This window comes from Dipodascopsis tothii, assembly GCF_038497935.1.
Source record: "Dipodascopsis tothii strain CBS 759.85 unplaced genomic scaffold V1510scaffold_2, whole genome shotgun sequence".
NCBI classification, from domain to species: Eukaryota; Fungi; Ascomycota; class Lipomycetes; order Lipomycetales; family Lipomycetaceae; genus Neoaidaea; species Neoaidaea tothii.
In genome coordinates this window covers 204045-225397 of record NW_027117986.1, presented here as the reverse complement: position 1 = coordinate 225397, position 21353 = coordinate 204045, and the positions used below count along the sequence as shown (strand labels likewise).

At 70.8% G+C, this 21353-nt stretch overlaps 10 protein-coding genes across 10 annotated transcripts; 4 read left to right on the top strand and 6 right to left on the bottom strand.

Annotated features, from left to right (window-relative positions):
* V1510DRAFT_409962 (transcription factor S-II, central domain-containing protein) lies at nt 1-1343 on the top strand. Its single transcript, XM_066932642.1, has 4 exons — nt 1-126; nt 241-394; nt 428-1168; nt 1201-1343. The coding sequence occupies exons 2-4, from the start codon at nt 254-256 to the stop codon at nt 1255-1257; spliced, it is 939 nt and encodes a 312-aa protein (XP_066791424.1). The 5' UTR covers nt 1-126; nt 241-253; the 3' UTR covers nt 1258-1343.
* On the bottom strand, nt 1232-3475 carry V1510DRAFT_388490 (S-adenosyl-L-methionine-dependent methyltransferase). Its single transcript, XM_066931717.1, has 3 exons — nt 3223-3475; nt 2545-3139; nt 1232-2515 (listed from the first exon to the last, which is right to left on the bottom strand). Exons 2-3 carry the CDS (start codon nt 3128-3130, stop codon nt 1311-1313), a joined length of 1791 nt encoding a protein of 596 aa, XP_066791423.1. The 5' UTR covers nt 3131-3139; nt 3223-3475; the 3' UTR covers nt 1232-1310.
* A 107-nt stretch (nt 3476-3582) lies between these two features.
* V1510DRAFT_359660 (tryptophan synthase beta subunit-like PLP-dependent enzyme) lies at nt 3583-4705 on the top strand (the record flags this gene model as incomplete). The annotated part of the gene is made up of 2 exons (XM_066930977.1): nt 3583-3774; nt 3806-4705. 2 exons carry the CDS (start codon nt 3583-3585, stop codon nt 4703-4705), a joined length of 1092 nt encoding a protein of 363 aa, XP_066791422.1.
* A 244-nt stretch (nt 4706-4949) lies between these two features.
* V1510DRAFT_427905 (centromere protein Scm3-domain-containing protein) lies at nt 4950-5802 on the bottom strand (the record flags this gene model as incomplete). The annotated part of the gene is made up of 2 exons (XM_066935233.1): nt 4950-4960; nt 5001-5802. 2 exons carry the CDS (start codon nt 5800-5802, stop codon nt 4950-4952), a joined length of 813 nt encoding a protein of 270 aa, XP_066791421.1.
* A 534-nt stretch (nt 5803-6336) lies between these two features.
* V1510DRAFT_409958 (uncharacterized protein) lies at nt 6337-8079 on the bottom strand. Its single transcript, XM_066932641.1, has one exon. The coding sequence runs from the start codon at nt 7895-7897 to the stop codon at nt 6356-6358; it is 1542 nt and encodes a 513-aa protein (XP_066791420.1). The 5' UTR covers nt 7898-8079; the 3' UTR covers nt 6337-6355.
* Nucleotides 8080-9160: 1081 nt separating this feature from the next.
* Nucleotides 9161-10871, bottom strand: V1510DRAFT_409957 (uncharacterized protein). The gene has a single exon (XM_066932640.1). The coding sequence runs from the start codon at nt 10632-10634 to the stop codon at nt 9246-9248; it is 1389 nt and encodes a 462-aa protein (XP_066791419.1). The 5' UTR covers nt 10635-10871; the 3' UTR covers nt 9161-9245.
* Nucleotides 10872-12975: 2104 nt separating this feature from the next.
* V1510DRAFT_165037 (histidine triad-like protein) lies at nt 12976-13741 on the top strand. The gene is made up of 2 exons (XM_066930380.1): nt 12976-13275; nt 13307-13741. Exons 1-2 carry the CDS (start codon nt 12981-12983, stop codon nt 13540-13542), a joined length of 531 nt encoding a protein of 176 aa, XP_066791418.1. The 5' UTR covers nt 12976-12980; the 3' UTR covers nt 13543-13741.
* A 346-nt stretch (nt 13742-14087) lies between these two features.
* On the bottom strand, nt 14088-15987 carry V1510DRAFT_400732 (cyclin-like protein; the record flags this gene model as incomplete). Its single annotated transcript, XM_066931974.1, has 2 exons — nt 14088-15683; nt 15976-15987. 2 exons carry the CDS (start codon nt 15985-15987, stop codon nt 14088-14090), a joined length of 1608 nt encoding a protein of 535 aa, XP_066791417.1.
* An 835-nt stretch (nt 15988-16822) lies between these two features.
* V1510DRAFT_165005 (S-adenosyl-L-methionine-dependent methyltransferase) lies at nt 16823-18738 on the top strand. Its single transcript, XM_066930379.1, has 4 exons — nt 16823-17032; nt 17153-17738; nt 17770-18037; nt 18081-18738. The coding sequence occupies exons 1-4, from the start codon at nt 16916-16918 to the stop codon at nt 18481-18483; spliced, it is 1374 nt and encodes a 457-aa protein (XP_066791416.1). The 5' UTR covers nt 16823-16915; the 3' UTR covers nt 18484-18738.
* V1510DRAFT_165000 (uncharacterized protein) lies at nt 18572-21295 on the bottom strand. Its single transcript, XM_066930378.1, has 3 exons — nt 21036-21295; nt 20916-21004; nt 18572-20885 (listed from the first exon to the last, which is right to left on the bottom strand). The coding sequence occupies exons 1-3, from the start codon at nt 21134-21136 to the stop codon at nt 18661-18663; spliced, it is 2415 nt and encodes an 804-aa protein (XP_066791415.1). The 5' UTR covers nt 21137-21295; the 3' UTR covers nt 18572-18660.
* Nucleotides 21296-21353: the final 58 nt, after the last annotated feature.

Below are 21353 nucleotides of genomic sequence, written 5' to 3'. Positions count from 1 at the left end.
TGACGACGCGTCCGAGCGCGTTGCGAGCCCTAGCCCTTCTTCCCGATCCCCACAGTTACCCGGCCAGAGAAAATTCCGCGCCGCGCCGCGCAGAATTCTGCGCACGAGTCGCGAGCACGGCAACAGGTGAGTGCGGGCGCAACGGGCGCCGCGCGGCCGCGCGCCGCGCGGCAGCGGCGGCGCGGGCCGGCCCGCGATGGCCGGCCGCGCCCGGGCGCGCGATGGATTCGCTAAGATCAGATTAGCAGCACACATGAGCGACAAGAAGGGCCTCTCGGCACGGGAGATCAAGGCGCTGATGTCCGGGCTGGACAAGGCCACGACCGGCCAGGAGTGCATCGACATTCTCCAGCAGCTCAAGAAGGACGTGTATCCGACGGAGAAGCTGCTGCGGGTACGGGCGGCGCCGGGCCACGGCTGACTCCAGGAAACCAAGCTCGGCATCGCCGTCAACAAGCTGCGGTCGCACGCCGACAAGAAGGTGTCGGAGCTGGTCAAGTCGATCATCAAGGGCTGGAAGGACCAGATTACGACGCAGAAGGCGGCGGGCGGCGCGCCCGCAGGCGGCAAGAAGCCGTCGCCCAAGCCGGACTCGGCGTCGGCGTCGGCGTCGGCCACGCCGTCCGCGGCCGGGTCGCCGGCGGAGGCGCCCAAGAAGGCGCCCAAGGCGCCCAAGCCGGCCAACGGCGCGCCGCGCGACAGCAAGACGGACAACGTCAACACAAACGTCTACGACGACAAGGTGCGCAACAGCTGCGTCAACATCACGTACAACGCGCTGGCCAGCGACTCGGACGCGTACGCGGAGCGGATCCTGGCGTGCGCGCGGGCGATCGAGTCCACGGTGTTCGCCAACGAGAAGGGCGCGTCGCCGTCGTACCGCACCAAGATGCGCTCGCTCTACATGAACCTCAAGGACAAGGCCAACCCCACGCTGCGCTACCGGGTCGTCGCCGGCGAGATCACGGCCGAGCGGCTGTACCGGATGACGCCGCAGGAGATGGCGTCCGAGGAGATGAAGTCCGAGATCGAGCGGCTCGAGAAGAAGAACCTGTTCAACGCCCAGGGCGCCAAGGAGGAGCGCGCGATCACGGACCGGTTCACGTGCGGCAAGTGCAAGCAGAAGAAGGTGTCGTACTACCAGCTGCAGACGCGGTCGGCGGACGAGGTACGTATGCGCGCGCGCGGCGCTGACGGCAGCCGCTCACGACGTTCTGCACGTGCGAGAACTGCGGCAACCGGTGGAAGTTCTCGTAGCCGGCGGCCGTGGACCGGCGCGCGGGGCGGGATGCGAATAGTTTACACTGGCTCTATGTACATAGGAATGCTGCGTTTTGGTAGAACGACACCATCGGGTTGTCGCCCTCCTTGGTCGTCGTCGCGTCCAGGTCGGCCCACTGCTCGAGGAACGAGCGGTGGGACTCGACCGTGATCGGCTTCTTGCAGACCTCGGTGTAGAGCTTGGCCGCGAGCTCGAAGTTGGTCGGGAACATGATGTCGAAGTAGCCCTGGAGGACCATGTACGTCTGCACCGTGATCATCTGCTTCTGCAGCATCACCTGCACCACCGGCGCGTTGTACCCCGGCGTCGCGTTCGGCAGCGTCGTGAAGTCCGCCGACAGCAGCCGGTGGTGCGGGAACCGGTCGCGCAGCACGTCCAGGAAGCGCAGGTAGTTGGTCGGGATGTACTCGGGCAGCGACAGGTCGTGCGAGAGCGGCCACAGCATCTCCTTGAGCTTGCGCCACCGCTTGGACGTCGCCAGCGGGTGCCCCCGCACCGCCCGCCAGTCCGTGCCGGGGTACAGCTTCGCGCGCAGGTCCAGGAACCGCCGGGCGAGCGGGTCCAGCGCGGCGTCGTACAGCTCGTGGAAGTCGCCCTTGTCGTCGATCACGACGTGGCCCTGGTGCGGCTCGTTGGTCTCGTTGTCGTACCGGATCGCGTCGTGCGCAAAGTTGTCAAACACCTCGAGCGCGACGAAGAAGCACGGGTCGTGCACCGTCACGTCCCAGTCCAGGATCGACTTGTTGATGATCTTGACCTTGTCGGCGTACCCCAGCGTCTCGATCCGCTGCTGCAGCGGCTGCGCCTGCTTGGCCGCCAGCGCGCTCGAGATCTCGATGATGTTGTACTTGGTCCGCACAAACACGTCCGGCTGGTTCTCGCGGATGAAGTCCATGATGTTGAGCATCAGCGTGCCGTTGCCGCCGCCGACCTCGTAGATCACCAGGTCCCGGTACGGGTACAGCGTCAGCATGTAGTTGACGAGCAGGTACCGCGCCAGCGCCTGCCCGTAGTACGGCTGGAAGAGCTCTGTGGGCGTGTGCCACAGCTGGGGGATCAGCTCGGGGTGCTTGGGGTCCCGGTCGAGCACTTTGTCGTACCGCTTGAGGTCCGACGACCACTTGTCGACGAACTCGTCCAGCGACTCGAGGCTGTTGTACGCGAACGGCTGCTGCGGCGAGAAGATGAGCGCCTGCCGCGAGAAGTACCCGTAGTGGGGGTTGTAGAGCGAGTCTGCGTCAGCAGGCCCGCTGCCGACTTACCGTCGATGAAGTCCCGGGTGAGCATGGTCGTGCCGCGGGGCCGCTCGGCGCGCGACCGCCCGGCGAGCGCGGCCGACGTGACCACCGGGTACTGCAGGAACGACTCGGGGGGGTTGCGCCCGACGACGTGGAGAAACGTCTCGGGCCGGACCGAGTAGTCGAACTCGGTCCGGGCCTTGCGGGGCTCCTCGACGGCGACAGCGTCGGCCTCCGTCTCGCGCAGCGGCGTGGAGAGCGACGCGCCGCGGCCCTTGAACCGCGACGTGGCCAGGAGCGACGACGTGTAGGCGCGGTTGACGGCGCGGCCGCGGCGACGGTCGGCGACGTCTGTGTCGGGGACGGAGGGGCCGGCGGAGCTGCCGGCGGAGCTGCCGGCGGAGCTGCCGGTGGAGCTGCCGCTGCCGCTGCCGCTGCCGTCGCCGGCGGAGCTGCCGGGGCCGCCGCCGCCGCTCCTGCTGCTGCTACCGCCGCCGCCCGCCAGCCCGCGCACCCAGCCCGGCGGCCGATTCGCCGCCGCCCGCCCCCCGCCGCACCGCAGCGCCGGCCCGGCCCGTCCGGCAGTCCATCGTGCACGCACGGCGTGCATCCCAAGCGTCTGTCGCGTCAGCTGCGGCCGAATTGGCGCGGCGCCGGCCCGCGGCCGCCCGCCGGCGGCCGGCGCCCTCGCCCCCCACGTACCCGCAACCGTGCAATCGGTTATCGAATCCAGTCCTTCGTGCCAGTGCCCGTGTCCTGGCTCGCTCTCGGCGTGCGCAACAGCCTGTGTGCGCCGGAATCCCGGTTCTCGTGTGTGTAGCGTCGGCGGTCTGGTGGGGGAAAATTTGCGCGCGAATTTAGCAGGCGGCCACGCGCATTCAACACACCATGGCAGGCTTTGCGGCAAGCGGACGCGGCGTCTGGGCGGGCGCGGCAGTCGGTCTGGCCGTCGGCGCCGCCGGCACGGTCGCCGTCCAGGCGCTGGTGGCGTTTCTGCGCGAGCGCGCGGCGGACGCGGCCGCGGCCGAGGCCGGGCGGCCCGCGCCGCGGGCGCCGATCGCCATGGACGCGGCAGACGCGGCGGCCGCGGTGCTGGACGTGCGCGCCGGCGTCGAGGGCCTGATCGGCAACACGCCGATGGTCAGGATCCGGTCGCTGAGCGAGGCCACGGGGTGCGAGGTCTACGGCAAGCTGGAGATGGCCAACCCCGGCGGATCGGCCAAGGACCGCGTCGCGCTGGCCGTGATCGAGCAGGTACGGGCCGCACGGGGCGCGCTGACCACAGGCCGAGCGCGACGGCCGGCTGGTGCCGCACGCCGGCGACGCCGTCTTCGAGGGCACCAGCGGATCGACCGGGATCTCGCTGGCCATGCTGTGCCGCGCCAAGGGCTACCGCGCGCACATCTGCCTGCCGGACGACACGAGCGCCGAGAAGATCGGGCTGCTGGAGCGGCTGGGCGCGGTCGTGGAGAAGGTGCCGCCGGCCAGCATCGTCGACCGGCGGCAGTACGTCAACGCGGCGCGGGCCGGCGCGGCCGCCGTGTGCGCGGCCGGCGGCCGCGCGGTCTTTGCGGACCAGTTCGAGAACGAGGCCAACTGGCGGACGCACTACGACCACACCGGGCCCGAGATCTACCGGCAGGCCGGCGGCCGCGTGGACGCGTTCGTGGCCGCGTCGGGGACCGGCGGCACCATCTCGGGCGTGGCCCGGTACCTCAAGCAGGTGCTGCCGGACGTGCGCGTGGTGCTGGCGGACCCGCAGGGCAGCGGCCTGTTCAACAAGATCAAGTACGACGTCATGTTCGACGTGCGCGAGCGCGAGGGCACGCGCCGGCGGCACCAGGTCGACACCATTGTGGAGGGCGTGGGCCTGAACCGGCTGACGCGCAACTTCGACGTGGGCCGCCGGCTGGTGGACGACGCGGAGCGCGTGTCGGACGCGGCCGCGCTGCTGATGGCGCGCTTCCTGGTCGAGCAGGACGGCCTGTTTGTGGGCAGCTCGACCGCGGTCAACTGCGTGGCGGCGCTGCGGGTCGCGCGGGCGCTGGGGCCGGGCCACGTCGTTGTGACCGTGCTGTGCGACTCGGGCGCGCGCCACCTGTCCAAGTTCTGGGCGGCCGTGGGGCCGGTGGGCGGCACGGCCGAGCGGCCGGAGGTCGGGCTGGACGAGATATTGGCGAAATAGTGTACATATCAGATGCAAGCGAAGCAGAACGTGCGGCCGCAGACGTAGCCGGGCGTGCCGCAGACGGCGGCGACGCTGGCGGCGGCGCTGCGGGCGGCGGCGACGTCGTTGTGGGCGGCGGCGGCCTTGTCGCCGCCGTCGGGCGCGCTGCCGGCTTCCGCCGCGACGGCGCCGGCCACGCCGTCGCCCGCATCGCCCGGGCCAGCGGCCGCTGCTGCCGCCGGCCCCTCTCCCACACCCGAGCTCACGCTCGTGCTGCTCTCGACGCTGTCTGCGCTCTCGGCGCCGCTGTCGCTGTCGCTCGAGTCGGCCGACTCGGACCCGATCAGCTCCAGCAGCCCGCTGATGATTGTCTGGGACGCGTCCGCGTACGTGCGCCGGGGCCGGCCGGGCGCGCGCGGCGTCCGCGGCGTCTGCGGCGTCTGCGGCGTCGCCGGCCGGCCGGCCGGCTCGGCCTCGTCGTCGGTCGCCTCGACCGGCGCGCGGCGGCGCCGGCCCCGGTTCCGCCACACGCTCTTGACGCCGGCGGCCTGCGGGTCCAGCCCGGTCAGGTGGCCGTGGTCCTCGACGATCTCGCCCGTGACGATGTCGACCACGTCCGTCGTGGCCGACAGGTCGCGGCCGTACCGCTCGAAGATGGACTCCCACGCGGTCTTGAGCTTGCCGGCGGCCTTGCGCCGGGCCTGCTCGAGGTCGAACGGCTCGGCGGGCACCTGCGCGTCCGGGACGCCGGCCTCCGGCGCCGCTGCCGGGAACGGGGCGGCCGGCGCGGACTCTGCAGGCGCGTGGACGGCCGGCCCGGGAGCGTCCACGGCCGCCGGTTCCGTGTCAGCCGCCGGCGAGCGCATCCCCGGCGGCCACCAGTCCTCGGCCAGCCACCGGTCGGCAGCTGGGTCCCTCGCGGCCGCCCGCGGCGTCTCGCTTCCTGGTCTCTCGCTCTTCTGCGGCGTCTCCGCCGCCGGCCGTTCCAGCAACCACTCCGGCAGGTCTGTATCGTCGGTCGCGTCTGTGTCCGAGTCCGTCGGCCAGCCGACCAGGACCGCGCCGGGCCGGCCGGGCGACGACAACCGCACTCGCTTGGCTCTCGGGGTCGTCATTGTCGCCGGCCAACGTCGGCCTGGGGAGAAAATGGGACGAAGTAGCACACGCGACGCGTCGCGCCGCAGCGTGTGCGGCGCTACGCGAGCCGCACCACGTGCGGCTGTCCCGCGCCTGCCCGAAGGGCAGCCACCCTCGACGGAGTCGCCGCCGGAGGCTCGCCATATCGCCGCACGTGCCTCCGGCGGCGACTCCGTCGAGGGTGGGCCCTGCGGGCGGCCTCCGCTTCGTGAGCCGCACTGTGTGCGGCTGGCATTGCGTCCTGCCCGAAGGGCAGTCACCCTCGATGGAGTCGCCGCCGGAGGCTCGCCATATAGCCGCAGCATATAGCCGCACGCGCCCCCGCGGCGACCCCGTCGAGGGTGGCCCTGCGGGTGGCGTCCGCTACGTGAGCCGCACCGGGTGCGGCTGACTCTCGCCCTCCCGCCGCAAGGGCAGCCAGCCTCGACGCAGCCGCCGTCGCAGGCGCGTCCATACAGCCGCAGCACATGGCCGTACTTTGCCTGGCGCTACGTCGCCGGTGTCGGCAGGTCCACAGCCATAAATGCATTCCTAATAGTCGTCCTGAAAGTCGGTCCGGATGTTGACGCGACGGGTGCTATAGAGCTGAGCCAGCTTGGCGCGGACGTCCTCGTCGTACTGGAACACGCGCAGGCGCTCGGCTTCCTCGGCCGACATCTGGGGTTGGTGGTCGCGCTCCCACTCGGCGCGGCGCAGGTCGGTGCTGGACAGCTTGCCCGCAAAGTCGTGCTCGGCGTCGCCGCCGCCGACGACACCGATCTCCCAGACCTTGAGGGGCGCGTAGCCGCGGCGGGCGCGCTCCTCGTTGACCATGCGGGCGCCCTTGCGGGTCTCGGCCGAGATCACGAGGGCGTCGAGGTCGGGCTCGGCCGCGGTCGGCCCGTAGATGTCGTGGATCTCGACGGCGTCGGCCGGCAGGTGCGGGTAGATGTAGGCCACAAAGTCGAGCACGGCCTCCTTGCGCACGGCCACGCTCTCCATGTACTCGGCGTACTTTTTGTTCTTGAGCAGCTCCTGGCCGGTGACGCCCACGATGAGGCGCTCGCGCGCGAGGTAGCCGCTCATGGTCAGCAGGATCTTGTGGCCCACGTGGAGGTGGTCGAAGGTGCCGCCGACGACGACGGTGTCGTACTCGGCGTCCTCGCCCAGGTCGTAGCCCGGCTCGTCCTCGTCGACGAGCGTGCCCTCGTCGTCGCCCGGCGCAAACACGAGCTGGCCGGCCTCGAAGACGGGCTCGGACAGCGTGTCGGACTCGTCGTCCGACTCCGAGACCGAGACCGAGTCGAGCGACGCCGGCGCCGCCGGATCGGTCTTGTACGCCAGCAGGTACGGCATGTCCACGACCGGCAGCACGATGATCGGCAGCGCCGGCGCGTACAGCGACGAGTGCTGCTCGGCGATGAAGATCGGAATCAGCTTCTGGTCGTTCTGGCCGACGGCGACGACCTCCCAGCTCCGGTTGCGCACGTCCGCGATCTGGAACCCGCCCACGCCCTCCAGCAGCACCCGGATCTCGACCGTGCCCCGGTTCTGCACGATCGACAGCTCGCTGGCCAGCTTGTACAGCTGGGCCACGATCTCGTGCACGTCGCGGAAGCTCCGCGGCGGGCTCACCACCAGGATGTCCAGGTGCCCGTTCGTGATCGTCACATGCAGCGCGTGCCCGATCACCCGCTTGTACGCGTGCGCCACGGGCACGTACGGCTCGGGGTTGACCACCAGCAGCGTCGTGGTGTACAGCGACATGGTGCACATCTCGTCCACGCCGCTCTCCGCGTCAGCAGCCGCCTGCGCTGCTGCCCGCTTCTTCTCGCTGCGCCCGGCCCTGCCCGGACGCTGTCTGCTCTCCGCCGGAGGTCCCGGAGGTCCTGTGCGGTCTCGCGTCCGCTCGACGCTATTCGGGGCCCGCGGGGGCCCTGCTGCGCGCGCTGTCAAGCGCGCTGGAGATGCTGCGCTGCTCGCGCCTGGCGTCTGTGCGCTGCCTCTGCGAAGGTCCTGGTCGTGTGCCGGCCGCTCGCTCGGTCCCGGACTGTTCCCACACTTTGCGTGGATGTCGGCGCCCTTTGCGCCCATATCTGCCGGCGGTGGTAGTTTGGCTGTGGCTGCCGCCGTACAGGGTTAGCGCACGGCAGAGCCGTCGCGCGCCGCGCGAGTTGGACCCGCAACTGCGCCGCCCCGCGACGGTTGCGCAGCACTACCCCGCAACTTGCCCTAACTCTCGCGCCCGCCCGCTCCGCTCTGCTTGTCCGTGACACTGTTCGGACTGCGGTTGGGGTAGCTGCCGCGGGGCCCGTGGGTGCCCGCGCCGCCGTGTGACGGCCGCCTGCCAACACGCCGTGTGACGCGCGTATAGCCGAGCCGATGCGGTGTGGCGCGTGGCGCGCCCGCGGTGGCGGTGCTCGGCCCGCCTTGGCCCGACGCGTTTGTGGGTCTGCGTCCTCGCACTCCGCCGGCCTGGGCTGCGGCTGCCTGCACGCGCGGGGTTGCGCGACTTTGCGCCTGCGCGCGAGCCGCACGGCTGGCGCCGCACTGCGCCGGACCGCGCCTCAGTTACCCTGCGTGCGCGCTCCGCCGACACGTCGCGGCCGCGGCCCTCCGGCAGCCGCCGCCGGCCGCGTCTGGCCGCAGCGTCCTCGACGGGCGCCCGGGCACCCGTAGGCACCACGCGAGTCGTGGGCGAGTCGGCAGCGTTTCCGTCGAGGGGCCCTGCGGGCAGACGTGCGTCCACCGCCGCCCGTCCGGCCGGCAGCTAGGCCCGACCCAGTCGCCGACGCGGTCGTCAAGTTCCAGACACGGCGGCTCTACAGGCTCGCAGCAACAAGCCTCACCGGCCACCCGGCAGACCTGGCTGTCCTGCCGGCAGACGCCTGCACCAGGGCCGACAGCCTCGCTGCAGTCGTGGCCGTGCACACTACGCGCCCGCCCGGCGTCTCTGCGGTCGGAGGCCGCCCACGCAGATGTCTCACCGCGGCCTGGCGCAGCGCTGATCGCGTAGCCGCACTAGAAATTAATGTGGCGTCTGTGTCACCTCGGCACTTCCGACGTTGTGTTCGCCACGGCGCTGGTCTAGGCAAGTGGCGCGTCCGGCGGGCACGGCTGAGCGCGCGTCATGCATGAGCGTAGCACCAACCACGCCATGCAGCGTGGGCGTGACTGCTTTTTAGCCCGGCGCACTGGATCCACGAGCGCGGCCGCCGCCTGGCCGGCGCTCGCGTGGCGCGTCCGTGGCTGGCCGGAACGTGTTCCGGCCGGACAGCCGCGCGAGCCTCCCGGGGCCAGCGCGCCGCACGCTGCGCGGCGCACACGGCCCGTGCGGCGCACCGCGCCAAGCCAGCCACCGCCGTTACTCTCGCGCACCCGCCTCGACCACATCGACGCTAATGCATACACATTAATGAATATCTTATTAGAGCTGCTATGGCTAGCAAAGGTGGATGCAGTCCAGCAGATTGCGGGCGGTCACATGCAGAACGGCGCCCTCAACGTCGTTGAGACCGATGTTGATGATGATGACGTCGTTGAGCCAGCCGTGGTAGTACTTGCTTACCAGACTGTTGGCTGGCGGGCCAGTCTTGGCAGGGGTGACGACTTTCGACCCGGTGACCGGCGAGCCGCTCGCGGCGGCGGCGGACGTGGTCGACGTGGCCGACGCCGACGACGTAGCCGAGCTCGTCGAGGACGGCGCAGCCGAGGACGTCGAGGACGACGCAGCCGAGGACGCCGCGGTCGTCGTCGTCTTGTCGCCGGCCGTGCCGGCCGAGCCCTCGTCGCGGCGCGTGCGGCGCGCGCGGCGGGCGCCGCTGCCGAACGGCAGCAGGTTCTTCAGGCGGTCGGTCAGGCCGAGCACGCCGTCGTCCACCTCCTCGTCCTCGTTCTCGTCCCCGGCAGACGCGGCCGCCGACGGCGGCTGCGGCGGCTCCGGCCGGCCCGGCGTCTTCTTGGCGCTCGTCGCCACCGCGCCGTGCTTGGCCTCGTCCCACGGCTCGTGCACGCGGAAGTTGTCCGGGTCCCAGCCCATGGACACGGTGTAGATCATGGTGTGCTCGTCGGTGCCCGCGTACATGAGGTTACCCGTCCGGCCGATGATCTCGAACGGCGCCGTGGCGTTCATGACCACGGCGTACCGCCGGTAGAAGAGCTCGTAGTAGTTCTTGAACTTGACGTGCACGATCTCCACCAGCACGGTGTTGTGGATCGTCGGCACGCACGGGAAGTCGCACAGGGTCACGCGCAGCGAGTTGGTCGCCTGGTGGATGTCGTTCGCGGCGTCCTTCATGTTGAACTTCTCCTTGAGGCCCATCAGGCACTGTGGCGTCGGTGGCGCGATGTTCGCGATCTCGCCAAACACCGGCGACAGCGACCGCTCGTCGTAGTCGTGCTGGACGTACACCCGGTTGTTCTCGTCGTAGAGCATGAACCAGTTCTTCTCGACCTCGGCGCGGTCCTTGCGCGGCAGCTCGGTGATCTCCTTGAACCGGATCGGCACGTCCTCGATCTCCATCTTCTTGGCGAGATCGGGGATGTACGTGCGCAGGTCGACGACGAACTGGCCCAGGCACGCTGTCTTGGAGTTGGTGCCGACGATCATGAGGGGCTCGCCGAGCGGCGAGAAGAACACGCGCGGGTCCGTGTAGCCCTGGATGAGGCCGAGAAACGGGTACCGCGAGCACTTGCCCTTGGGCGACGCCCACTCGGGCAGCTCGAGCCGCACCGAGCGCCCGCTGTTCTCCTTGCAGTGCAGGATCTTGCGGCGGATGGTCCGCGTCCACGTCCAGCCCATGTCGCAGAACACCAGCTCGTGGTGGTACATGCCTTTGGGCTGCACGCTCTGCCGGGCCAGACCCAGGTACGGGTACTTGTGCGAGGGCGGGTACGGCAGCACGTTCGGGTTGTAGCGCTCGACCTTCTGGTAGCCAAAGTCGGTCCGCGCGATGGTCTTCTCGACGCCGGTGCGCGAGACCAGGAAGTTGGCGTGGTCGATCTTGTTGGCCGGGTCGGAGCAGTACGCGATGTCGGCCAGCGCCTGCGACAGGTACGTCGGCGCCGCGGCCGCGGCCGTCGTCGACGGGTCGTCGGCGCCGGCCGGGCTGGCGGTGGCCGCGGCCGCGTCCGGCGCCGCCAGCGACGCCGGCACCAGGCTGGTGAAGCTCTCGGGCGAGTAGTACGACGAGATGAGCAGCGCCGACAGCGCCATGCCGGCCACGGTCATCACGGCAAAGAACACGCGGCGCAGCTGCTTGCTGCCCATGTTGAGCACCAGCGACGCCGGCAGCCCCGGCGCGGGCGACTGTGACTGCGTCTGCCGCAGCGGCGTGTACTTCTCGGTCGACATCGTCGGTGGGGGCGTGGCGGGAACGGCGGGACCGGCCTCAGGCTGCGGTCGAAGGGCGGGTCCGTCCGGGGATTCTCGGGGCCGTCGCCTTCGTTCTCTGTCTGGGGCACGCGCCAGCAATCTGCCTGTCAGCGCGGGCCGGCGAGCGCCGCCGCTCGATTTATAGCCCCCGGCCATGGCGACGCAGCTCTGGCTAGCCCTGAAAGGGGCCCGCCACCATCGACGGCGGCTCCCGCGGCCGCCTGTTGCTGCCCCAGGCTAGCCCGGGCCGGGCACTTACCGTCTACTATGGCTGTCCGCGTAGGCTGCGTGCAGCTCGCGCTCTCCTGACTTGCTCAGCGTGTGACGGCCGCTCGGAGCGCATGCAGTGGTCGGCCCGTGGACGTAGCGCACGTCGGTCGCGGAGATTGCGGTGATGCAATTGCGGCGGCCTGCCCGGGCTATCTGCCTTGGGCTATTGTTCAGACGCCCGGAAACCTTGTTGCCGCCTTGGGCGCGTAGGTTCCTCGACCAAGCCTACGGTACGCTGGCAGCCCGCCGTGCGCTCATTACCGCCGCGGTGGAAGCAGTGCGGCCAACCGTGCAGCCGTGCAGTGCCTTTGCTTATTACCACACTAGCGCCGGAGCTATTCTGGGCCGGCGCCTAGCGCCCGACACCGGAACTGCGCTCCTGCCGGTGGGCGCCTGCGCGGCCGGCCTACTGCCTCAAGGTGCGTCACCGCGCGCCCGCCCACAAGCGCGCCCACGCGCGCGGCTGGCCCCGCCCCCAGCCGGGTTGGGCCGTGGGCACGGTGGTCTGGCCGCGCAAACAACGACCGCAGGATTAAAGTTGGGCGACACGTTTTTTATGGAACGCCAGTCCCAATGTGGAGACGCCAGTCCCAATGTGGAAACGCCATCGTGCTGCACCTCTGCCGGCCGCATGCCGCCGCGTGCCGCCCTATAATTAGCGCAAGTCTATCTGCCGTCTAGCCTGCATCGTGTCCACGGCTGCTCGAAATATGTCCCTGGTCGGCCTAGCGCCGGCGCAGGCGCACGCTAACGGCTGCTCCGCGTTCATAGCCGCACCCGCCCGCCTATAATCTCGCGGCTGCTGCCGACAGGGCTGTGCTGCCCACCGCCGCTGCCGTCACCCAGGCTATGGTGGCTGACCGCTACTGGCTAGCCTGGCAAGCCACGATCGGCCAACCGACCTGGCCGGCCTCCGCCCAAGTCTGTCAGACGACGTTAGCAGCTGTCGGCGCGCACGCCGATTCGGGCCATGAGCGCCGGAATGTCTGGACGGCGCGCAGCCGGTATCTCCGCCCCCCCGCGCAGGCCGGCTGCGCGGCCAGGTCCGTTTGGCCGGTAGCCGCGAGGCGTGTGCTGCGCCCTCGCCGCCCGATCTCCGACGGCCGCCCGAGCTCCGGCGGCTGCCCGGCACGCTCGCGTACGCCCGGTGCACGAATGCTTGGCTCCGCCGCCCGCGGCGGGAACCCGCCCGTGCATGGCCTGGCTGCCCCGGTCCTTGGCCATCCGGTCAGCGCGAACGCATTCGCCGTAGCCTGGCCGCGCACTAGCAGCGACCGCCGGCAGCGGCACTGCTGTCGACCGGCGCCGGCTAGCCTGACGTCTACTAGACCCGCCTAGCGGCCGACGAGACGTGCGGTGCATGCGGTCTAGGTGGTGCGTGCGGCAAATGTCGCGTTATCGCGCGCCGGTGTGGCTGCGGCGGCGTGTGGCTGCGCCGCACGGCGCGCGGCGCGCGTGCGGCTCAGCTGACCGTCACGTGCCCACGTGTCCGCCCTAACCCTTCTTCCCCGCCCCACGCGCCCGTCACCCGACATGGACTGCACGTTCTGCCGGATCGTCGCCGCGCTCGCGGCCGGCGCCGAGTCGGACGACGTCCTGGCGCCGCCCGTGCTCGAGACCGACCGCTTCGTGGCCCTGCTCGACGCGCAGCCGCTTGTGTCGGCCGCATACCATCTGCTGCTCGTTCCGCGCGCCCATTTCGAGCGGCTTGCCGACGTGGCCGCGCGCCCGCCCGCGCTCGCCGACGCCGGCCCGCTGCTCGCCGTGCTTGCGGCCGCGCTGCGCGACGTCTACGGCGTCGCCGACTGCAATATCGTGCAGAACAACGGTAAGCCGGGCGCGTGTGCGCGCTGATGCAGGCCCTGCCGCCGGCCAGGTCGTCCCGCACGTCCACTTCCACGTCGTGGCCCGCGCCGGCGCGGCCGTCCGGCCCGGCGCCGCGCCCGACCCGGCCTACTCGGCGCTGATCTACGCGCGCGGCCCGCGCACGGACCTGGAGCCGGGCGCGGCCGTCGTCGCCGACGCCCTGCGCGCCCACATCGCCCGCGTCTACGGCCCCCTCGACGTCCTCCTCGCCGGCCGCGCGCGTCTGTAGCGCGGCCGCCCCGTCAGGTTATATTCAATTACTTATATACTCTTGCAAGATGGACCCCATCTCTATCAAAAAAGAATCCTTTTTTTAATCGCAGCAAGCAGCCAAGCAAAGGCCAGAATCCATCCGAGCGCGGCCGTTCCGTCGCGCACAAGAGAGCCGCCGTCCGCTGCGCAGACCGGCCGCCCGGCTAATTAAACAATAAACGTAAGAGACTAGAAGCGCGGCCGGGGGGTCCCGGCCCCCGGCCGGAGAAAAAAATACAGAGCCAGCCGAATGGTATATACGACCTTGAACCATCATCCCGAGTAAATCAAAAGCCGGTCGAGAGGCACCGGCAGCCGGGCCGTGTGGCCGTCGTCGCAGCGCGGCGCGTCGCGTCTGGTGCCCGCCAGCGGTGGATGCTGTCAGATGCGTGTGCGTGCGTAGAAAGGGTCATGGGGGAAGGAGATGAACGAAATGCGAATGAATGTGTGCGGGCGCGGTGGCCGCGGGGCCAGGGCGGCCGCGCCGGCGCGGCCCGCGCGCGCCGGCGCGCGGCCCGGCGCTCAGTTGTCGGCGTCGGGGTCGGACTCGTCGAGGGCGGGCAGCGGATGCAGCTCGACGCGGCGCTTGGCCCACTGCCGCGCCAGGATCGAGGCCTTGAGGAAGCGCTTGCTGGCGTACTTCTTGAAGAAGGCCTCGTGGCGCACGGGCGCGGCCAGGTAGTCGATCATGAGGTTGCACACGGGCATTATCCGGTCCTCGGTGTAGTCGCCCGAGTAGTGCACCATGTTGCGGTTCCAGCCGGGCCGGCCGAGGATGATGCGCGAGAGGTACATGGCCGTGGCCGCGACGTGCGACGGGCAGTACTTCATGAACCGGTGGTCGACCAGCGCGATCTCCATCAGGTACTTGGCCATGGTGCGCGTCTCGATGTCGTACGCGTCTGCCTTGGAGTTGCGCCGCAGGAAGTTCATCGGGTTCGGGTACGACAGGTTGAAGTCGAGCACCTGCAGGATGAACCGCTCGGCCCGCAGGATCTCGTCCTCGGTGTAGCCGCTGTCGGCGACGTAGACAAAGTGGCCGATCCCGGGCGGGAAGACCTCCTCGTACTTGGCCGCGATGAACATGCTGGTCATGCCCACGAGCTGCAGCTTGTCCAGCGTGACCACCCGCGCCGACAGGAACCGGTCGACGATGTTCATCGTCAGGAAGAGCGTCTCGGGCAGCAGCCGGAACTTCTCGTGCACCTCGACCAGCCACTCGACCAGGATCTCGCGCATGCCCCACTGCAGGTCGCTCTGGTCCTCCATGTACCGGGGGTTGGGCATGGTCGCCCACTCGAGGTGGTGCATGTACGCGAAGATCTCGTCGACGTACTCGGCCACCATCGTCGGGTCGTCCATCTCGTCCAGGTCGAGGTCGTCCCAGTCCTGGACGGCCGGCTCGGCCGCGGCGGCCTCGACTGCGTCGGCCGCGTCCAGCGTCGTCGCCGACGACGACGACGACGACAGCGACGATCGGTCCGACGCGTCTTCGGCCAGCGCCTGGCCCTCGCCGGTCTCGTGCGCCTCGCGCGCGCCCGCGGCGTCCGCGTCCGGCTGCTCGGCCAGCTTGCTGCGCAGCTTGGCCGCGCGCACGGCCCCGCTCTCGGGGTCCGCGTTCTCCTTGTCGCTCTCGCGCTCCTCGGCGGCAGGCTCGAGGGGCTTTTCGGCCAGCGGCGCGCGCGCGGGACGCGTCGCACGCGGCACCACGCGCGCGCTGCCCTTGGCCTCGCCCACAGCCGCGCCTGCCACCGTCCGCAGCGCGGTCCGCGGTTTCCGGCGTGCCAGCGCCGCCGCGGCCTCGCCCGCGGTCGCGGCGCCGGCCGCCCGCGACGCGGCGGCAACGGTCGTCGACGTCATCTTGACCATCTTCTTGGCCGGCTTGCCGCCCTTGTCGCCGCCTACGCCGGCATCCTTGTTGTGGACGTTGGACACGTCGCCAAGCGCGGCACGCTTGCGGTTGTTCTGCGCGGCCCCCTGCTTGGACTGCAGCGCGCTGGCGTTGATCGACTTGGACTCGAGCGCGGCCGCCTTGGCCCGCGTCAGGCGCGACGTGGCCACGGCGCCCAGGCTGTTTTCGTCCTGGCCGCCGGCTCCGGCGAGTCTGGTCGAGCGTCTCTGCTGACGTTAGCGCTGCTGCGACGCGCCGGCGGACCCGGTCCGCGCGCGCGGACGCGATCACGGGCCCGGTCACCGCGTCGTGACCGGACCGCACGCCTGGGTCGACGCGGTCCGGCTCGTGTCACCGCGTCAACCGTCGCGTGGACCGGGTCCGCGACACCAGCCACCCGCCCCGGGCGCGTCCGCCGACGCCGCCGGCACCGCCCGTGTCGCCCGCCCGCCCCAACAGGCCATCCGACCCGCGCGCGGGCGGTGCGACCCGCGGCCGCGCCACGTCACCGCCACTTACCGTAGACGCCATCGCGGTCCTTTTCTGCACAGCACCGGGCTGTGTCTCTGCCGCCGTCGGGTCCGACTACTATCCAGCAGCACGCGCGTGGGTGCTGCAAACACGTAGAATCACGTTGTCCTGGCGGTCAGCGCTCTGTGCGGCGTGCCGGGCGCCGCGGGCGCCGCGGGCGGCCGGGCGGGCGCGGGCGCGGCCCGCGCCCGCCGGCGACGCCGGCGCGGCGTCGCCACCGGCCGCCGCCGTTGCCGTCGCCCGCGCGCCCACCGCGCGCCGCGCCCGCCAGCCATCCGGCCGTCGCGAGGTACTCACCAATTCGGCGTCCGTCCTGTCTGCGGCGTGCAACCCGTTGCGGATTGATCGTCGCCCGTGTCTGCCTGGATAGATGGTCGCCAAACGCCAACTGTAGCCGCTGCGGTGTGCCGTCTGCAAGGAACTGGAAAGGAAAGCAGTATACAAAAAAATCTGTGGTGTGCGCGCAAGGAACAAATAGTGCTCTGCCGGAATGTTTACCACAGCTTTTTCACATCACAGGTACATTTCCCTAGCGTGCTTGACCTTTCGCTGGACTTAGTTGTGTCGGCGCATTCTGGGCGTGTTTTTAGGTCTCCCGGGGAGGGGGAAGGGCTAAACACGGCGAGTTGCTATAGCAACGCCCGGGAGTATTTACATGCTGCCATTTTGGTCGCCACGCCCTGGGACCCGCCAGCGCGCTGGTCACACGGCAGATGTCAGCACGGCTGTCACGTGACCGCATCGCAAATTTTCGGTCCCGGGTCCGCGCCGCCACGGACTCACGGACGCGCCCGCGCTTGGTACGGTCGCCTGTTGTTTGATAGCCCGTGGAACGCCCTGGAACGCACGCCGCGCGTGTAAAGACAAGCCTGCTGCCTCGCCCGCGCCGTCGAGCCCCGCCGAGACCGCCCGCGCCGCCGGAGCCGACATGCCGCGATACCTGATCTACGCCGCGGCGCAGCACGAGTCGTTCAAGCGGGCCGAGCTGGCCGCGCTGGCCGAGCTCGAGGGCGTGCCGGTCGACCTGGCCGACTGCCGGGAGGAGGTGAGTGCCCCGGGCGGCCGCCGGCGGACGGCGGCGGCGCTGCGCCGCACGCCGTGCGGCGCGCTGACGTCGCCCCGCATGAGCCGCACGGCCTGCGGCTCCCGTGCCCGCTGACCCCAGACCCCCTTCTGCTACGTCGATCTCGTCGACGACGCCGCCGCCGCGCGCCTCGTCCGCCGCTCGATCCTCGCCCGCGCCGTCTACGCCGTCTGGGCCGCCGGCCCGACCATGGACGCCGTCCGCGCCGAGCTCCGCGCCAAGCCCGAGCTGTGCGTGCCGTTCCGCGACGCCTCATTCCGCTTCGACGTCGTCAGCTACCAGGGCTCGTCCTCGCGGGCCCAGCAGCGCGAGCTCATGGAGTCCTTCGGCTTCATGGACCTGCAGGGCCCGATCCGCATGAAGGGCGCCGACCACGTCTTCGCCATCTTCGAGGACTTCCACTTCCTCGAAAAGTCGCACGCGCCCGCCGCCAAGCGGCTGCGCTCGGCCGCGTTTGGCCGGCTCGTCGCCGAGAGCGACCGCGCCGCCGTCGACAAGTACGACCTCAAGAAGCGCGCGTACATCGGCACCACGTCGTTCGACGCCGAGCTCTCGCTGGTGTGCGCCAACATCGCCCAAGTCGCGCCCGGCAAGCTCGTCTACGACCCGTTCGTCGGCACCGGCAGCTTCCTGGTTGCGGCCAGCCACTTTGGCGGCACCGCCATCGGTAAGCGCGCGCGCGGCCGCACTAACGCCAGGGTCCGACATCGACGGCCGCCAGATCCGCGGCAAGAAGAACGCGACGATCGCGGGCAACTACGCCCAGTACGGCCTCGGCGCGTTCTTCCAGGACATCTTCGCGTGCGACTTCACGCACAACCCGCTGCGGCCGTCGCTGCGGCTCGACGCCATCATCTGCGACCCGCCGTACGGCGTGCGCGAGGGCCTCAAAGTCCTCGGCGCCCGCAACCCGCAAAAGCTTAGCGAGATGCTCGCCACCGTCGACAGCGGCGACAAGTCCCACCTGTGAGTACCCGCCGCCCGGCTTGGGGCTGTTCGCTGACCGCAGGCTGCCGGACTACATTCCGCCGAAGAAGCCTTACCACTTTGACGCGCTGCTGATCGACCTCGTCGAGTTCTCGGCCGTGCACCTGGTCGACAACGGCCGCATGTGCTGCTGGATCCCGGTCTCGAACGACGACTACCGCGACGTCGACATTCCGACGCACCCGGACCTCGAGATTGTGGCCAACTGCGTCCAGGTCTTCAGCAAGTGGTCGCGCCGGCTGGTGGCCTACCGCCGCAAACCGCGGGCTGAAACCGCCGGGGCGGAGGTGGCGCCTGCGGCCGGCTTCAGCCGGCCGCAGACCGCGGCCATCCTCGGGACCGAGCAGTTCCGCGACAAGTACTTTCGCGGGTTCCGGCCGGCGGACGGGCCGGCGGCGCCGGGCGCCGGGCCGGGCGCCGGCTAGGCTGTATATATGTACACTACGCGCTCGTTTTGAATATTTCATTGGTCAAACGGCAAAAATTCAACAGCGGTCGTCCGTAACGCTCGTAAAGTAATCAAAAGGTCCGAGGGCAGAGGCAGAGGCCGCCCGAAAGGAGCGTGGGTCGTAGCGGCAGCAGGCATGTACATGGCCGAGCGATCAGGACTCGTCCTGGGACTCGGCGCTGGGCGGCAGAGTGTCTGTGGGCGGCCGGTCGAGGATGACGGACCGCAGGTTGATGATCGAGTGTCTCTTGGGCGACGCGCCGGCGCCCTTCATCATGGCGCTCTGCACAAAGTTGCCCTTGGTGGGGCTGCGCGACCGGACGGGCGAGCCCGGGCGGAACGGGGCCGCGGCCAGCGTCGGGGACTCGCCCTTCTGGACAGGCGACTGCCGGCCGGCGGCGAGGTCGAGGCTGTCGTTGCTGAGGCCCGACAGGTTGGACGCGTTGGACGCGGTCGACACGATCGAGTCGCTTCGCTTAAGCGAGTTTAGGCCGTGGCCCGGCAGGCCGGGGAACCCGGCCACGCTGTCGCGCGAGCGCGTGCGCAGATGCATGCTCTCGCGGCCGGGCGAGCCGCCGGCGAGGACGCTGTCGGCGTGGTAGAAGTCGGACGACGCCAGGTAGTCGCTGCCGGAGAACCGGCTGGAGCGGTAGAGCGGCGTGGCGACCGGGGACATGTCGGGGCTGCGCATGGCCTTGGGCGGCGACGCCAGCGTCGGCGACGACGCCGGGAACGGCGGCCGCGACAGGGCCTGCGGCGAGCCCGGCCGGAACTGCGCGCGCGACGTGCTTGTGGGCGACTGCATGGGGAACGGCGGCCGCGACAGGCCCTGCGGCGACTGCGGCAGCACGCTCGACGGCCGCGCGCTCTTGGGCGGCGACACCGACCCGTGCCGGACCAGGACCGCGCCGCCGTCGCGGCCGCCGCCGAGCCGCGACGGCGACCGCATGAACTTGGACAGCCGCTCCTCCTCGCGCGCGTCGATCTCGATCGAGTCGAGGTCGGGCACGTCCTTGGCCTTGCGCGCCTGCTCGAGAGGGACCGAGTAGACCGAGTCGCGCTTGATTGTGGCCACGCGCTTGAGCCGCTCGCGCAGCAGCGCCGTGCGGTCGTAGTGTTCGGACGGCGTGGTGGGTGACGCGGGCGAGAGCGGGGGGTCGTCGGCGGCCGCGTCGGGGGCGGCCGGCGCGGCCGTGTCCAGCGACAGCTTGCCGACGGCCAGGTCGGCGGCCTCGGGCTGCGACTCGAACGACGTGTCGCGCGTGTCGTCGCTCAGCTCGGGCCCGTCGATGGCCGAGTCCGAGTCGTTGGACGCGTCGTGCAGGCCGTCGGCGCCGCTGGGCTCGTCCAGCGACAGCACGGCCTGCGCCGGCGACCGCCGGCCGGCCGGGCTGCCGTCGCGCGCGCGCCCGGGACTAGCCAGCCGCAGCGGACTGGTCGAGCCCAGCTGGTTGGGCCGCAGCGGGCTGACCGGCCGCGGCGGCAGCACCCGCGTCGGACTCGCCGGCCGCAGCGGGCTGACCGGCCGCAGCGGGCTCGGCGGCCGCAGCGGGTTGGCCGAGCGCGTGTAGCGAACCGAGGTCGGCGTCACCGGCGTGGCCGGCGACGCCGGCGTGTCCGGCGTGCCCGCGTTCTGCGGCGTCGCCGGCGTGGCCGGCAGATCGCCGTCCAGCCGAGCGTCCTCCGTGCTGGCCGACCGCGGCCGCCGCGGCGCCAACGCGCCAAAGTCGAGGCTCGACGGCGGCACGTACGCCGAGAACCGGTTGGGCCGGATCGTGGGCGACCGCTGGACCGGCGCCGGCGGCGACCACGCCGCCTCCTCGTACCGCGACAGCCGCTTGGCGAACGGTGACCGCAGCTTTGGCGTCGTGGACTCGTCCAGCGTCACGGCTGCGGCCGGCCGCGTGGGCGACCGCGTGGGCGACCGCGCAGGCGACCGCGCGAGCGGGCTGGGGCTGCGCGTACGCGGCTGGTCGGCCGACGCGTCGAGATCGGGCGTCAGAGCCGGCGTGTGCACGGCGGTGTCGGCGGGTGCCGCGGCCGCCGAGTCCGCCAGAGCCTCTGGCGCTGGCTCTGGCGCCGGCTCTGGCACCAGCGCGGGTGCCAGCGCTCTGGGCGCAACCACGGCCAGCGGCGCTGTGGTAGCGTGGCCGGGCTCGTCGCCCACGCCGTCGGCACCGCCGTCCGGGGCCGCCGGGACCACGCCCGTGGCCGGCGCCGCGGTCGAGACCGAGGCCGGGGTTGGTCCGGCCACCGGCGTGGTCACAGACAGATCTCGGCTTGGCGCTGGCTCGCTTACGGGCGCACCGGCGATGTCGGCAACGGCAGCAGGGGCCACAGCCGGCGGCGGCTTCTGTGGCGACGTCGACCGCGACCGGTCTGCGTCAGCGCGATCGCGCGCACACGTACCTAGCAGCCGGGCCCGGCGCTGCATCTTGGCCTGGGCGATCTCCTCCTCGAGACGGCGGGTGCGGTCGCGGTCAAACGAGCGGTCGTGTCTGGGTCAGCGCGCACGCGCAGCCAACTTACTGGCGCAGCGACTGCACACGCTGCAAAAAGTCCGACACGGCCGAGTCGGCGCGCGCGGGCGCGTCGGCCCGGCCGGGCGGATGGGCGGCGCCGTCGGCCATGAAAATACGGTGATATGTGATCGCGAGCCGAGCTTGGCTGGGGGTGGAGACGGCCGCCGGATTTCAGGCGGCAGCTCTCGGTCGGCAGGTCCTGGCACGACGCAGCGCGGCCAGTGGCGACACGGTGCGGGCCTGGGCGGTTCCAGAAGGAAACGGGCAGGACGAAGGCGGCGGGGGACGGCTCGTGGGCGGGCGAATTGGCCTGGCGGATCCAAAC

Bases quoted from the DNA above. Each gene is read 5' to 3' on its own strand.
- V1510DRAFT_388490 (XM_066931717.1), bottom strand. From the start codon at position 3,130: ATGCACGCCGTGCGTGCACGATGGACTGCCGGACGGGCCGGGCCGGCG. The intron at 2,516-2,544 runs GTAAGTCGGCAG...CTGCTGACGCAG, and splicing joins CACCCGGGACTTCATCGACG to ACTCGCTCTACAACCCCCAC.
- V1510DRAFT_165005 (XM_066930379.1), top strand. From the start codon at position 16,916: ATGCCGCGATACCTGATCTACGCCGCGGCGCAGCACGAGTCGTTCAAG. The intron at 17,739-17,769 runs GTAAGCGCGCGC...CACTAACGCCAG, and splicing joins CTTTGGCGGCACCGCCATCG to GGTCCGACATCGACGGCCGC. The intron at 18,038-18,080 runs GTGAGTACCCGC...CGCTGACCGCAG, and splicing joins AGCGGCGACAAGTCCCACCT to GCTGCCGGACTACATTCCGC.
- V1510DRAFT_409957 (XM_066932640.1), bottom strand. From the start codon at position 10,634: ATGTACCACCACGAGCTGGTGTTCTGCGACATGGGCTGGACGTGGACG.
- V1510DRAFT_165037 (XM_066930380.1), top strand. From the start codon at position 12,981: ATGGACTGCACGTTCTGCCGGATCGTCGCCGCGCTCGCGGCCGGCGCC. The intron at 13,276-13,306 runs GTAAGCCGGGCG...GCGCTGATGCAG, and splicing joins CAATATCGTGCAGAACAACG to GCCCTGCCGCCGGCCAGGTC.
- V1510DRAFT_409962 (XM_066932642.1), top strand. From the start codon at position 254: ATGAGCGACAAGAAGGGCCTCTCGGCACGGGAGATCAAGGCGCTGATG. The intron at 395-427 runs GTACGGGCGGCG...GGCTGACTCCAG, and splicing joins CGACGGAGAAGCTGCTGCGG to GAAACCAAGCTCGGCATCGC. The intron at 1,169-1,200 runs GTACGTATGCGC...CGCTGACGGCAG, and splicing joins AGACGCGGTCGGCGGACGAG to CCGCTCACGACGTTCTGCAC.
- V1510DRAFT_409958 (XM_066932641.1), bottom strand. From the start codon at position 7,897: ATGGGCGCAAAGGGCGCCGACATCCACGCAAAGTGTGGGAACAGTCCG.
- V1510DRAFT_165000 (XM_066930378.1), bottom strand. From the start codon at position 21,136: ATGGCCGACGGCGCCGCCCATCCGCCCGGCCGGGCCGACGCGCCCGCG. The intron at 21,005-21,035 runs GTAAGTTGGCTG...GCGCTGACCCAG, and splicing joins CGTGTGCAGTCGCTGCGCCA to ACACGACCGCTCGTTTGACC. The intron at 20,886-20,915 runs GTACGTGTGCGC...GCGCTGACGCAG, and splicing joins GCGCCGGGCCCGGCTGCTAG to ACCGGTCGCGGTCGACGTCG.